The sequence below is a fragment of the Gasterosteus aculeatus genome, chromosome 13, assembly GCF_964276395.1.
Source record: "Gasterosteus aculeatus chromosome 13, fGasAcu3.hap1.1, whole genome shotgun sequence".
Taxonomy (NCBI): Eukaryota; Metazoa; Chordata; class Actinopteri; order Perciformes; family Gasterosteidae; genus Gasterosteus; species Gasterosteus aculeatus.
Window position 1 is genome coordinate 13999633 of NC_135701.1, and position 16397 is coordinate 14016029.

Here is a 16397-nt window from a genome sequence, read left to right on the forward strand (position 1 = left end):
ACAGAAGCCTAGCCGGTAAATGCCGGTCTGGACCCAGATTGACGTGAAGGTGACTCAGCTGTCTCCCGTTGTTTCGTGTGCACAAACCAAGTCTGGTTTCACAGTCATCCATCTCACATTCTTTTTAATATTGCAGTCTGGAATAAGTGTTTGACCGACCGACATAAAGAGCCATGTATTGTGTGGCTAAAAACTACCTCCCATTATGGTTGTTTTCCTGTTTGTAATCAGAAATGCCATTCATTCATTTCCCCCAGAAATGATCTATTGTCTCTCTCAAACTCCATACAAATGGATTACAATACTAAAACGGAGGGCTACGCAGTCTGCGAAGCTGCCAAGACGCGCCTCCTCCCAAAGATCTCTCTTATCTTGACCTGGGGAGTGGAGCTTACCTGATAATGAAGGACTGAAGTGTAATAATATGAGCCTTTCAACATCACTTTATGATAGCCAGTCTGAGTGTATCATCCTCCCTGCTGGACAGAAGCCCATCTTTGGATACAAGTGCAAGTCTGCAAAGGCTTTAGCTTTAGCTCATACACAGTTGCATAAAATATGTCTCATGTACACAATAAACATGACAGTGTAGCATCTGAAGAAGTTAAAAACATTGATAAAAGATGATAAACAGCAAGGCCACTCACAGCTTCTCCAAAGCGTAAAGTCCAAAGAAGGATCCATTAAGCAGGACTCGGATTTTGTTGTGACTCAGTATCCTGTAAAAAAAGACAAAGCATTGTTAGAAATATTCCTTCCAAGAATAAACTGAAGGTGATGAGTTACTATCTCGGACATGAGCTTCAACGAGAGTTCAGGTAACCGAACACAGGGAATGGGTCACGAGAAGAGGATAAGAGTTAAGGAAAATGTCCATCTGGTGCTGCAGTAGTCGCACGCCATTAACCTAACCAGAGACGTTAGCTCAAGATGTTTCCAATTAATGCTAAACACTGAATGGGACATCAAGATAAGTTTCAATCTTGATCATCACTTTGCATCAAAAGGATTTCCACATCAAACAAAAGGCGGCACAGCACAGGCCATGTTAATTAGCTCTTTCCCTACTGGCGAATCACTTGGCTTATCAGACCTGAAGGCAGAGGGCCACGGGACACACTAAGGCTGAGATTGCTTTTTTTCTGGCAAAGGATCATGGGAAATGTATATTTACAGTAATCCCTTAGCTCGGAGGGACTTGCCATTGTCAAAGTGACTTATGAAAAACATTTGTCTGGACTTTTGACTTTTTTTTCAGTTCATTTGCTTTCTTGCCAAGAGTTAGATGAGAAGGTGTGAACTAATATGATGCTAAATATGATGCTACAGCCAACAGGTGCAGTTGCTTTATGATCCATTAAAGAGTAGCGTAAGACCCCCTGAACTTGTCTTTGATGATCCCCAGTGGTTGAACTGCTCACCTTGCTGGAGTGATATAGTGGTGCACTCGTCGCTGCCGCGTGTGGATGCCGCCTTTCAGCTCAACGTTAAGTTACTGTTTAAGCTGTTCCCTGTGTCCTGTCTTCATAACTGTTTAAGGCTCAGTCCTTATTACTGACATCAACAAAACAGCATGTTCACACAGCCGTCCCAGTGGATCCACAGAGCTGCCCGACGTCCCCGCGCCAAAGCTCAGGGTGCAGCAGGAGCCCTGATTCATGCGACAGCCCGCCATCATCAACACACCCTTCGGTTTCACATCATCTCGCCTCTACCACATGGTGCTCATTGGGCAGTTTGCTACATTAAGTGTGTTTTTAATCCAGAGAGGGGAGCTGCGTGAACGCCTTTAAAAGTGGGAGCGGACTGTGAACAGTCTGTGATATTTACAGATTCAGCAGCAGCAGTCGCCCCCCCCCGCCTCCCCGCTTCCTGCCACATCAATAAAAACACCGCCTTCAGCTCGGCACCTTCCAACTCACTTAATGACCAGATTTAATCATCCGGTCTTGGTGTGCAGGGACGAACTGGCTTTACTTACTTCTTTCCTTCAGTAACCCCCAACCACAGCCAAAATTACCAGGATGATTTGGAGATAGAATAGCAAACAAAGGGAGAGCCAACAATGTGGGAAGTAAATATTCTGCTCCTGGACACCTCATTCCAAATCGTCCTACAACTATGTTCTAAAATTAGAAATATTTTTCTAAACTGGGAGGCAATTCAAGAGACGAGAGCTGCTCCACTGATAATGACTATAATACTGAAACAAAGGCCACTTTTCTGTTATACTTTATTTAGCTTTCAAACCAGAATCATTTTTATTTGGGGATTTTGTGAAAAGCATCAATTGAATTACTTTCTAAAACTGCAAACTGCTAAATTTCCAGACGTGAATCGTCAGAAATTGACAGCCTTATTTTTAGTTTTAAAAAAAAGTGTAAAACATGTCATGTTCACAAACCCACACTAAATAAAAATAAATCATGGTTATTAAATCAAAACCTTACTGAGTGAGTGCAGAGTTTGTTATCTTGTCATGTAGACTGTGTTTGAACCTACGACTTCTGGACCTCCATGTCTCTCACTTGACTTTGGGCAAAGTATCTCGGTATAAACGGGAGGCAGCCCTCAGATGAAAGCTGCAGAAGATCCGGAAGTGCCCGTATAATTCGATACAGATAGGAGAGGAGAAAGTCACATCTGGCAAACCAGCAACCCATTTAATTCAACACAGCCAGTTTAGAAACAGATTTTTTTTACCAAGCTTATTGAGCAGAAACAAAATATTAGTCAGAGGACAGTGTGTGTATGTGTGCTGTTTCTTTTAGCGTGCTTATATAAATTTATTACCCATAAGAACAAAACACACAGAATTTTGAAGCAATTTGAAAGGTTTTCCTCATAGAACCTTTAGGCATGAGGTTATTAACAAGGCATCCTATCACAAAACCCCACATTTGTCTCAAGTTAAAATATTTCAACACATCGCATTTCAATTTGCTTGCGTCTCTGTGCATTAGAACTTGAAAGCTGACTTTCAGAAATAAACAAAGACCACAAAATCCGCTGACTGAAAACCTCTCCCAGACAACAAAAGGCCCAGATTTCCAGGAATGGAGGGGAGTTGCAGATCTGGACACTACTGTATAATCCCAGAATCCTGATGTTTGGAGCACAGTTGAAGTGAGGACATTGTTCTGTCATAAACAATACAGAAAGTACAACTATGAGAAAAAGAGAGAGAGAGAGAGAGACGCGCAGAACTCTGTAAACAAATATTCAGCGTTCCCATCAGGCTAAACAGGAAACGCGGCCAATTAGCTGTTTATTCAGAACCCGGCATCAGAGGTCAGGGGTTGTAGAGCGAGAAGTTCCCGGGCAGCCATCCGACCGGCGCAGCAGCGTCTGGTGGCCGGTGATAGCTGAGCCCTGTGAGACTGCATCACTTCATCACCGGAGTACACAGAGGTCAACAGCGGTTTACAAGCAAAGAAGATGAGTAGCTTGTTAATCATAGAGGTTCACTACTTGGAGGCCTAGCGTCTGCTTCGTATTGCTACCGAGGCCTTTCCACAACCAGTGGCTTCTTTCCCTTTTGCAGTGACAGATCAAATGGCAGATTGAATTAATCTGCTTTGGTGGATGGCAGGACAGTGTGATAACTCAGCCCAGAAAGGGGACGGCGTCTTTCATTCACTTAACCCTTTCATACCACAAAGGCCTCTGAGATATCAGACAGGCTAATTGAATCCATCTAATCTATGGAGAGCAAAAAAACAAAAACAAACAGCCACCAGGGCCACATGTCAGGCTCCAGAATCCCATTCACCCGTTTCATCTAATTCATTTAAATGGAGTTCAAAAAGCAAGGAGGTCATATGGAAACAGTCAGATCAGACAGACACACAGACACCAGCCTTCCCTTCCCACAGAAGACATGGAGGGCCACTTTGCATAATGTGCTTCTGTATTTTATACTTCCTAAAACTACAAAGTGAAATGAATTCATAAATTTCAGCATAGAACTGTGTTTTACTGCCCAAATGAAAACTATAAACTATATTCAATACAACATTAATTCAAAGTGAAAAGTTAACGCCAAATATCTTTGGGGGGGAAAATGAAGAAGTACGACTGATATTAGCATGCGTGACGTGCCAGTATTAAGTGCTTTAGCTCAGCGTTAACTTATGGTTTTCCTGAGTGCATAACCGTTTTTCTGCTGTCTTGTTAACCACAGCGGCTCCTCCCGGCACCAGGCCCCTCACTTTGTTGGTTTGCTCAATTTGCTGCCTAAACCCACCAAGCCTTTGAGGGCCACACGGCAGCATGTCGAAAATCTGCTCACTGATTTCACTCCTAACTGCAAGCGTGGCCGTGTCGCTGTGGCACAAGCCCCCGGGTCGGGGGGGATGTGTGGTGCACTTGTACCTGGGTGTGTCGTTAACCGTATAGCTGTCCGTCAAAAGCAGCAAGCTTCTTACAGCTGTTTTTTGCTTTCGGGTCGTCGTCAACCGATCATTTCACCGAGGAACCATCTCTGTGGTGGAGCTGGGGCGGCTGGTTGTGGCCCGGTGCACAGGGACAGCAGGAGAAACCCGTCCTGTCTTGACTGCAGCTAGAATGCTGCGAACCCAAACTAGACAGGATGTCCCGTTTGCAGTCGGATGTCACCAAAGGTTTCGTGTTTATATCTTTGCATCCTTCATCCCACCGGCCTACAAGACAGCACTTGAATATTGTTTTTTCCCCAGTTTCAAGTGGGAAGCATACAGGAAATGCTCCATCCTGGTTTGGCATTTCACTCAGGAACTGACTGTGATACGTTTGAGTGAAAAGCGCTGATTCCAAAAGGCCTCGGCTGCCCTCTAAATATTCCGGCTGGCCGGACACAGAAAGCTCTATTTAGCTGCAGGCCTTTGCAGCAAAATACAAACAAAATAAAAGTCTCAAGAAAGGATTTATATTTAATAAGAATTCATCTGCAGGATAAGCTGCCTGCGCTCCATACCTGTGTATTATTCTTTTTAATAATATCCGTTTCATTTTGAATACAGCGCAAAACAACTGGAGCAATTCTGCAGTGTGAGTGGATGTTGCGGCCATTAATAAAACGGCGTGCAGAGTGCTGACTGGACGCTCCACCTGGCGTCCTAGAGTCAAAACAACCCGATAGGCAACTGTCTCAACATCTTTTAACGCTGGATAGCTCTCTTGCCCTTGAGGACCACACACCAGGTGAAACGATCCTTGAAAGAGATTGGTAACGTGCCATAAATCCGGCCCTAAATCGCAGACCAATGGGAGCCAGATAATGACGTGTCTCTCTTATAAATGAGCATCAGGGCGTCCTTATTCAATTAAGCCTTGTTTGATTAGCATGCTGACTTGACAAAGCACAAGCTGGTGTGTACAGCAGCGCTTAAGTCCATATGAATGGGAGAAGACATTTCTTTTTGCCTTGAGGGAAGTTTCCTTAGAGGTAATTAGATTTGGCTGAAAGCAATACAATTACGCAATTTAACACTAACAGCAGAGCATTGTGTGTGAGCACTTTAATTTGTGTACTTTACAGCCAAGTTACACTTTCATACAAAACCATCAATGTCTTACTGCATTTCCTCCGCTTTGCTTTCCATTTGAGCAGCTGCAGTTGCATTTCGAGAATCCTGGCAGTTCACAGCGGAGAACTAAGCGGACATGGCAGCATTTCTCTTTATGTACACATCACACACTTGGATTTAACCAGGACAGACGTTGTGGATCAACAAATTATTGCGGTTAAATCAAATCTATGGATTAAAAACACTAAACTTGGCACCAAAGTTTTCCAAAGGCCTCTAACTTCGTCCACATGTCAGGTCTGATTGATCAAAAGCCATTTTGACATTACACTGCAGTTTAGGCTCACAGACACACAGCTTAAGTTTCATTTCAGAGAGTTTTGAGGGTGTTACCGTCAGAAAGGATAATAGGATCATTTGTTTCAGATTGAACGAGTGAGTTACGACGTGTTAAGCAGAGAGCTTTACAGGTGCGAGGATTTGGTTACATATTTGGATGGATCCAGGTTGGCTGTCTTTCATTTTCATACTTATGCTAATATATCAAAAATAATGGAGCCTTTGGTCAAAGACGGCGCATTTGATATGTGATACACAAATATTTGTCTCAAACCCACATGTAAACCAGCTCAAATTAGTGCACCGTTCATTCCCATCGAGTTAAGACGTCAACTGTATGGATCGTTTTCAAAAACGTCAATGATGAACAGAAGTCAAACTCTTACGCTCAAAACCCTCGCGGTGACGAGGCTCCTGTGGCGACTTGCAGCAGTAATTAGTGTCTAGCTTCATTAGTGGCACGACAATTCACAGGATGTGTGTGTGTGTGTGTGTGTGTCACTGGATAGGATAGCAGTATGGTAGATACCCTTTATTACAGGATTTGAAAATCAAAAAGAAAATACGTTCAACAAACGCACATTACATTATATAAGCATCACGTACTACGTTTTCAATAGAGCTAGACACATTCATCAGTTTAGCCTTAGTTAAAGGCCACTGAGTTCGAATATGTTAGCAAAAACTTTGCGGCCTTTGAAATTGAGATTTTACACAAGTCATTTCTGACCCATTTATGGTTTATTTCTCCCCACAAACATTATTCTTGTATGTATAACTTGACATACCACAGTAGCTAAAGTAGTGTTGTTTTTAGCGTTATTTGTTGAAATGTTTTCAGTAAAAAAGGATATTGCTACAATTACTGCTGAATGCCTCACTAAATGAAATTGGCTGGACAGTGTAAACAACATGCACATCGATGGAAGTAAGTCCAAACCAAAACAGTTTGGGATATGAAGAGTTTGCTTTATAATGTCATTGATTACAGTAGTTTTCACTTGTTTGTGTAGTGTTACTGTATTTGGAAGTCTCCGTATAAAATCAAAAGGGAAGAAGTATCTGCAGCTTGACGGGATGATAACATCTTTTGGGTGAAGATTTTAATTTAGTCACTGATGTCTGAGGATTGGCCACGGTGAAAAAGTTTGGCCTTTTCATGATTACGGTTTTGGGAAATGTGTAAATGGACTGTAGAAGAAATAAACAACGATACATTTTACAACATTTCTCTTTTCACTGTTTTGTGGCAGGCTCAAAAAAAAGTCAGTTGAACTCTCTCTGTCCCTCCACTGCTCACGGACACTTTTGCAGAGACAAGAAGAGGAAGGTTAAGGGAGGAGGAATGAAAGAGAGCATAAGCAGAGAGATCTCTCAGACTGGGAGGTGGCTGTGTCATCTTTGTTACAATAAGCACTTTATAAGAGTCCTCCAGACGGCGGCCCACACTGTTCAGCGCTTGGCTCCGTCCAAATAGCTTAACCCTTTCGTTGTAAAAAGATGGAGCGCCACCTAATCCGTCGGGAGCGCGAGCCCCCGCTGAGCCCGTCCTCAGAGGGTCACGGCACTGAGTGCAACAGAGAGACTAAATGTCCTCCAGCACAACAGGCACTTTAGCAGCAAATGCATGTCAAGATGTGAATGTGCCCATTGTGCACGACCCAGCGGAGGGCTTGCAGCAGCCACCGGGGGAACGCTGCCAGACTACAAGCACCATTTACCGCTTGTCATGGAACGGAGCATCCATGTAATTGCATGCAAAATATTGTTGTTGTTTTTTTGTGTGATATCATTTTGACAAATTCAGTCATCAAACAGGATTATTTTCGTACATTTTGAAGCAACAAAAACATGAGTTTGCAGAGTAAGAGTTTGTGGAGAATCTTGCATTACTTTTATGAGCATACTTTCCTGTCTTGCGGCTTGATAAGTGGAGTGAGTTCTTGCGTTTGTTATATGCAACCACTTATTATAGGGTATAGTGCATTGTGCTTGGGTTACCAGGCCGGGCCAGGGAGTAAGGCCTCGCGGTTAGTGGTCATGTGTGTGTGTCTGTATGCGTGCAGAGTTTGATGCACAAGTGTTTGACCTATCAGATTTATTTATACGAAAAGTGTGCACGTTTGACTCTACGTGTGCACGTGTGTGTGTGTGGATAAGTGGTCCGAAAACTACCAGTCTAAAATTAAAATATGGGTTTTTGAAATGTCTCTAATTAGAGAGGGGAGGACTCAAGACTATTTTGAGAGCTGTGGCCATGCACGCCCTTCCCATATGTGTGTCTGTGCACAGGAAAACACACACACACACACACACACACACACACACACACACAGAACCAACTCAGAGGAAGGTCCCCCACTTGGAGTTTGTCTTATTAGACACAATTTGTTAACAGGAACTGTGCATGAAGTGTGTTCCTTGTGCCGTCTATACACAGTTTACTAAAGTTGGACAACCAGTCAACGCTAAAGATGTAAACAAGTAGCTGTTATTAATATTAGCAACCTGATAGCGTGAGTTGAAATCCCACCGCCTCAGTAAAGCTGTTATAAATTATTATAATATTTAGAGTCAAAGACAAGTCACGACAAACCAAATTGGAAGATTTATGGCTGCCTAGCAGGAACACAATAGTCCGCTTATTCGCTGTCTGAAGTGTTTTTACACATTTAATGAGGCAATTTAGAGAATTTGGCCATTTCAGACAGTGAGTGGAATGTGGTGCATGCTCGGCTAACATTGTCTCATTGTTTGGTCTCATAACCGGCCCCTGTCTTTTGCTCCTGACCACAGATTGCAGGGAAAATTTGACTGCTTTTACAAAGGCTGGCCGAAATCTTTCTGCCCCGGATCCACTCACGGTGTCTTTAGAGGGTTTTGATTGTCGCATATTCTCTTCCTGTGTAATCACAGAGTAATGGGAATCAAAATAATTTGTCTAATTGACACAATCCTCGTTACTGCTCATCAACCAGTTTTGGCACCAGGATTTATTAGACAATGATGAGTCATGTGTTCTGAATTAATATGATAAATCAACATGCTTTTCAAAGATAATCTATATATCAGCTAAAGGAATAATTGATATCAGCACAGATATACATTTAAAGTGCATTGCTTTATTTCCAAACTGCCTCTTCGATTTAAATCTCTTAGTTTGAAGCTCTAAACCCACTTATCATTACAAAAATAACAATTGTTAACACTATGTTAGTAATAGATTTGTAATATCTATATATGGTTCTGTCTGACCGTAATATTATATTTAACATTAAAATCTTTTGGAGTGATGATAAATTAGAAAAATTTGTTTTTTGGTTGTTTTATGTTATCACCTTTTTAAAAGCAGCCCAAGTTTAAATTGATAAACTCAAAATAAAATTGGTAAGCAAGTAAATCTTTGTATTAATGCATTTGTTTCTTAAAGCTCAGAGAATCTGATGGAACAGTGTGACTTAAACAGAAGAAACAGCTGAAAGTTGGGAATATTATGTAGGTAGTAATGGATAATTAGTTTAGTCATTTTAAGTTTTTTTCTGTATCAAAATTCTTTGTAGGCAAATTCTAATAGCAAATGCTGTTGGATGCAAAGTTGTCCTAAAATATGGATACTAATCTCTGAACATGGTTCCCATTTTTCAGACTAATAAAAAAATGAATGAGACTATCAAAATTCTGGAGTACTCCGATTGAGTCCAGTAAATGACCGCACTGTTGTGATGTATTAGCTGTTATGGGAAGGAATATGAGAAACGCACAAACACATACACACCCACACACCCTGCAGCCACAGGCATTCCCACTGTGGACCCCCATTATCTGCATCCATGGGCTGTCGATGCAGAGCAGGAACTCTGGAGGCCGCTGTGGTCAGACGCAGGGAAGTTAGCGCTGGCAAAGAAAAGTCAAACTCAGGCGTTTTTGGAGTAAGATAAGAAGAAAGTGGTGTGCAAGGAAAAACTAAAATAACAAAAAGCCACTTGAGGGGGGATGAGATTACTATGACAACGCAGCTCTCCGCTTTTGCTATGTCTTGAAATATCGCTGCCTTCAATCAACAAACACAACGAGGCGATAAGTGAAATACGCATTCATCATCCAAGCGGGCGGGAAGCTACAGTAGAAGCCCAGAAAGTCGTGCTCCCTTTGACCTCGGAGGGCGCGATTAAACCCGCGGCTTGTGTGGCAACGGCAGGTGCTGCATTTGGGTATGAAGCCCCGGGTATTCAGTGTCGGGCCTTTGTTTGCTTTTTTTTTCAGATTTATTGCTGACCGCTGCCCCACCTAACATGTGCAGAGTAGAGGCCGCTCCCCCTCCTCTCAACACCTTTAGCCACATAAATAAACCCCACCACAGCAGGAATGCCCAGGGTGAAATGCTCTATCCCACTGTCGGAATTCTCCGGACATTGATAAGGTGACTGTTTAGGGTGTTTCATCGACATACTGCATTGTCACAACGTTAAACCACAGACACATCTGCTGGCTCGTGGTTTCTCCGTCAGCACATCGGACACAAGCAGATTCACACTGTGGCCAATCGGTTGTACTGACGAGGTTAGTCACCTTTGAGTGAACACACAGAGAAGACTCATGAAATTCTATAAACGGACTGTGTGGTACTGATGCATGGGGGGAAAAAAGTTAATAGTGTAAATCCGCCCTCTCCACCAGGAGGCCCTGCAAGGACGCAAATGAACACATTTAAACATTCAACCTTCAAACCTTTCCACTGGCAGATACAACTTTGGTAATATAATAATTTAATGTTTTCAATTAAATCACATATTACAATATAATAAAGTTCCCAATTATATCTTCTAAATTCAGAATAAAAATGCACAAATTAACTCAAATTCCCAGAAACGGGATCTTTAACAACTGTTCATTTACAACCGTGTCCCTTACTGATAAAAATATCACCGCCTGGAGAATATTTTTATCTTGAACGCTTGACAACCATCCAGCAACTTCCACACACGTGGATCAACTGTGTAGAGAGCAACTGTCTTGCAATGCAGCTGTTTTGGGTGAGGGGGCATCGGGCCAAGGACACTGGCATGCTGGCCCCACCCCACCGAGGGGGCATCTGTGCCCACTCATTCGGGCTGGTTCCTACCGAGCCGGAACCTTCATTCACAGAGAATGACGACAACGAAATACACCGAGGGTGAGAGGACGGTTTTGTCCTGGGGTAGAAGCACGCGAGCTACGAGATACCGGCACTTCCACACATGGACGTCCACCGTGCATTCTCTCCATCAGCCACCTCTCCGTTACAACACAGCTGCCAGCAAGCAAACCCCGAGGAAGGAATGAACGCCTTTCTCACATTAAATGAATCCATTTCTATGATGCACAAAAATAACAAGTTCCTCTTTCACACAGAGGACTAATAATAATGAAGTGAAGCTACGCCGCCGCCGCCGCCACCTCCTCCTCCTCCTCCTCTTTCCTCTCACCCCGGTGTTGCAGATCTGTTAGTCAGCGGCTGGGGAGTATTCAGTCTCCAGGGGCACATCGCTCTGAACCGCCTGCCAAGCTTCTCGTCTCCCTCCTCCATCCTCTCTCTTGCTCGGCCCGCTGTCTTTGTTCCCCCTTTTGGTTTTCCCTCTTTCTCCCCATTTCTTCCACCACTCGTGCTAAACTTTGTCCTTCAATTCAGCGGCCTTTCAACTTCCGTCACTGACCCGCGACGGCGGCACCCTTCCTCTCGCTCCCTTATCCATTATTCCGTCCCGACCCTTCCACTCCTCTTCCTCCGCCGGCGATCAGGATCTTTCGCAGCCGTGCATAATTAGGCCTAAACACTGGCCTGCGCGGGCTCACATCTGGAAGGAGTTTGGACATGGCAGTTTCCTACCAGGACGACTAAATATTTAGGTTGAGAGTTACTGCGTGTGGATGAACTCATGATAGAGGAAGTGGGGAAGGGGAGAGAAATGGGAAACAGAGATAAAGAAAAAGAGGGAAAGTGGGACGAGGAGACAAGCGCTGAGAATAGCATGACGCGTCATTGCACTATTGATAGGCGGGAGGTTTCTAAAATGGCGCAATGTATGACCTGAGACCCTTTGGCGAGCCAAAAGGAGGAGGTGATAATATCAGGGCGACTGGTTGCTCCTTTAGGGCTGGCAGGAACAACAAACAGCTAACTAATAGTTTTAATAAACAAATCCCCGTTGGGATTTCCCATGAGGCCGAGGGCCTCAGCTGGAATGTTCACAGGAGGCCAGCTGTTGTGCATTACACGTAGCAGCCGGCCCCGGAAGCCCCGGGCCGGGTGTCCTCCAGCCCGCGCCTGCTCAGCATGGAGGAGAGCATTCCTCCAGGCTGCCCCAGGAGACGGGGCAGCGAGGGCTCGCTGTCGGGCCATCCGATGTGGGGAAAAGGGGCCGAAGCGGCGCAGGGCACAGGGAGAGCTCCCAGGCTGCACCTGGAATACTGTCCGCGGCCTCCGAACGGACCGGGGAATGTCAGGAATAACACGGATATTAACACAACTTCTCGCATTCCACATCTGGAGCCAATGTCATGAGCAACAATGGGAGCGTGGGCCCTTGAGGAACTTACCAAATCTTAAGGAAAACGAGCTTTCCAGACACCAGAGTTGCCGGGTGAAAAGGTAAAAAGGTAAAATGGCGGATTACAGGCTGAATTCTTTTTCATGGCCTTGTAAAAGTGAATCAGAATGCTAAACATCTGCTCAAAAACAACTCGACCAAAATTAGTAGATGAGGGGATGGAAGATAATCCTCCATCCCCTCGACCACTGCAACCCAAGCCTCTTTTTTCCCCTCATGGTTTCCAGCAATGTGTTCCCCAGATGTTTATTCTGTCTTTATTAAGAAAGAAACATAAGGCCCTATAAATGGACTCCTGGCTGGCTTTGGCTTTTCCCGGGGCATAAATACCTTACTTCACCTCATTCATGGGCTTGCTGCAGTAGGGCAGTTGAACATGCTTTTTTCCCCTGTGCCCTGCTAGCATTTATCCTACTGGGTCATGAGTACAGAGCATACTGTGGGAGGAAGAAACAACGTCAGATAGTCTGAGCAGCTGAGAAGAAAGTGAACAAAAACACCATCCCCAAAAGATGTGTCACTGACAGATGGGTTGTTCATACATCATAAAAGATAGTGTGTCTCGGTCCATGATGTGGTCCCTTTCAAGTTTGATCCAAACTCTTAGAACAGCAATTAAGAGAATTCCCAGAATCATTGCTGTCCGCTTCTCACCAAATAGTAGAAGGCGATTGCGAGACAGGGTGTGACTGCACGCCAAGCCGCCAGAACAGATACAAAACATTCAGGGTGTGTTTTTGTTCATTCTAGTTCTGTAAAGCTGGACCATGTGCACTGGGAGGTGCGGAGCTGAGATTTGCCTCAGAGTCAGATTTGAAGTGACAGTTGTGTCAAAGAGGTAGGCCCGTGTGATGCTCCAGTCAGCCTGATCCTAATGTTTCACAGACAGGCGACGCTCAGCCCTTCACTACGCAGTTAAACTAGATCAAGATGTAAACTTATGACCTAACAAGCCTTATTACTGCTGCAAGTCCTCAATGCAGTTAAACTTAAGGTCATGGGTGTGTGGGCTTCATTGAGGCACTGCACTCACACGCGAAATGCACCAGCAAAACGGAACAATCCATCCAGTTGAATTCTTTGACTGTGACGTGGACACACTTTGGATCCTCAGACAATTACAGTGCAGACTAAGTGTATTTAAGGAAACACTTATATTCATATATATTCTAATAGCATCGTGGGATATTAAAGGAATGCTGCTGAGAACATAGATGATATATGACACACACACACACACACACAGCCTGGAGAAACGTCACAGGCCACAACAGGCGGATCATAACCACACTGATATGACATTAGTTCAGTAAACATGTCAACTCACAGAGTGACGGTCCTGTTGGGCAGCAGGGCCGCATCCGGAGGTTCACTCAGCTCCTCCTTGCTGCAGCTGACCCGTCTCCCAAACGCCTGGACGCCGTGCGCTTTGGAGCGCTCGTCCGTGCAGCTGCAGCCGCTGGTGGAGGCGAGCAGCCCGGTACAAGCCTGGGAGAGCCGGGGCTCGGAGGCGGACAGCAGGAGCAGCATCAGTACCAGACGCCCCGGCAGCAGAGGGATGCCAACGCCGGGCGTGAACATTGTCCTTCGGCTGGATCGCACCTCAGCTGCACCCCCGCCTCCAGTCATCCCATGTCTCCACCATGGAGCGTTCGGAGGGCGTAAGGAGGCCGCGGGGGAGACCAATTGGGCTTGGTTTTGGTATTGAATGAATGAATGGTAAACTTTAAAAAAAAAAAAGAGTTCCTCCGCTCAACAACGGACACGCGTCATCCGGTCATTTCAGAAGAATTCAGCAGCCTGGGTTTTCCAAGAGTGTCCCGTTATGTGATAGCAGCCCAGGCGCGCAACTTTCTCTGCTCCAAATCGTAGATAAAATGAAGGGACGCGTAAGTCAATAAAAACGTTGTTTAAGTTCCACTCACAAGCGCAGAATCCGGACGGTAAGAGTCCGGGGTCGTATTACATCACACAGACACACTCTTTAAATTAATCCAGGGGTTGATGAGATTCAAAACTGTGAGGCCACCTCCGGATAAAATATATGAAGTAAAGAAAGAAAGAAAAAAGCATATCCTCAAACTTTTGTCAGTAGTGCGGCTGCTTTTTAAAAGTTTCCCTCAGTCCCTGAAGTCCCCGTATGAAGACTTCTCCCGAAATTTAAAATAAATTCAAACAGGCAGAAAAAAACCTGTTCGTTTGGACAAAAAGCTGCTCTCGATCGGCTCCTGTGTAATTCCCCAAAACCTAGCGGGTTTTTCCTTCTTGTCTCTGTCACACTCAAACTCACTGCGCTTCTACCCAAAGTGCGCCCGTTGCGTCTGCGCCTGCGCTCTGCTCCCCGCGGTCCTAGCGCCGGGCCCAGGGAGGGGAGGGGAGGGTTTACACGTGACGGCACCTGAAGTCAAGCAAACTGCATGACACATTCTAGAATAGGCTATTTTATGCGGTTTTATTGGTCTCACACACACACACACGGAAATTGTTTTGGAGTGAAGACCATTGATACCTTTGTTGAAATAATATTTTAGATTTTATAGGATACAAATGGTTTCAATGACATATACTAGTTGTGTTGCCAATTGATTTAAATAGGAAGGTTTTGATTTCAATGTGCACCTTCACTGAGAAAGTAAACTGAAGTTATGAATGAATGTTGAGGGTCCCTTGTGTGTTTCACCACATCAAAGCCTTTCTATTCAATCAGCAGGAAGGAGGTGGGGGGTGGGGGGGTAAAGACTTCCACCTCACTATTTTCTATATTGTTGCTGTAGACAAATTTATGGCAGCAGAGAACAAGTTGGTCTTGAGAAAAAAAATGACTTGTCACTACTGACCGTATTTTAGACTTTATCTTATTGAGTTACGGTGTCAAATGTTTCTAGATGAGTAGGAGAGAATGGCCAACAGAAAGCTAAAAAGATTGCATTAAATTGATACTTTAATACAAGTCTTTCTCCACAAAGTGGCTCTACTTTCTAACGACCCAAACTAAGCTGGCGAGCATTTAAATTCAACTGAGTGGGATGTTCTTGGCTTGCCATGTGATGTTTAGGTTGTCAAAGTAGGTATAATATACAGTACAGAGATCTGATTCAAATTAATGCTTTCAGGCCCAATACAAGCAAATCTTTTATTAAAAGAATATCCTTTTTTAAAGAGGAAATTTCCCCCTCTGAATGAATCACACCTGGTCCAAAAAATACAGAGGATCGTATTAACTTCCCTGAAGAGCTCCTTTTCACATTTCGGCCTGTGTGCATGGAAAGTATTTTTCTCCATTCCATGAAAGTGTTTTGAAAATACTTTTTGATATACGAGAGGCCCGGGAGGATGGAGGCTGTACCAATTCCAATCTGCGCATTTCATAATATGACAAGGTGAACCAGGAAATTATTTTGAAAGGGGAATTTAATTGGGCTTGACATGTGTTCTCTGACATATGTAAAACGCTGGCACCTCAGTCATGCGAGCATGCTCGGCAGAATAATGGTCCACTGTGCTGTGACCCGCACACTGGACCCCGGGTTTGTTATTCCTGTACGTGATACTGTACACTGGAGCGGGCTCAGAGAGCCGGCGTGATTATTGAAAGAAAGCACAAGGAGTGGATGGGCGCCCGCTCAGCAACAAAACAGAGGGCTGTTTATCCAAGCTGTTAAATAGGGCTTCAAGTACAACACCCTCCTCCGACTCCACAAGGCTCAAATCTTTCTCATCTGGAGCGCACAGTTTCCATTTGAAATGTCACGTCCCGAACTGCACATTACTTCAAATTGTAGTTAATGGCATCCAGACAAACTTTAATGTCGTTCCAACATTTTCTCTACGCACCCCACAGCCCCCCATCGGCTCCGTATGGCCAAGCAGGCAATCTCTCCTTCTGCCGTTTCCACATCTGGACTGCATTCCAGGTGGGGAATTGAGAAAGGTGGAAAGCAGAAAAGAGGCTCAAAAAGTAGAA

General features: G+C 44.4%; 1 protein-coding gene across 1 annotated transcript in view; it reads right to left on the reverse strand.

Moving 5' to 3' along the window:
• Positions 1-14756, reverse strand: part of adgra2 (adhesion G protein-coupled receptor A2) — a 31304-nt gene extending 16548 nt beyond the window's left edge. Inside the window, exons 1-2 of the mRNA XM_040195365.2 lie at positions 13761-14756; positions 648-719 (exon numbers count right to left, since the gene is read on the reverse strand). Coding sequence (XP_040051299.2) covers positions 648-719; positions 13761-14062 — 374 coding nt within the window. The 5' untranslated portion in view covers positions 14063-14756. The remainder of the gene's footprint in view (positions 1-647; positions 720-13760) is intronic.
• Between the last annotated feature and the right edge of the window lie 1641 nt (positions 14757-16397).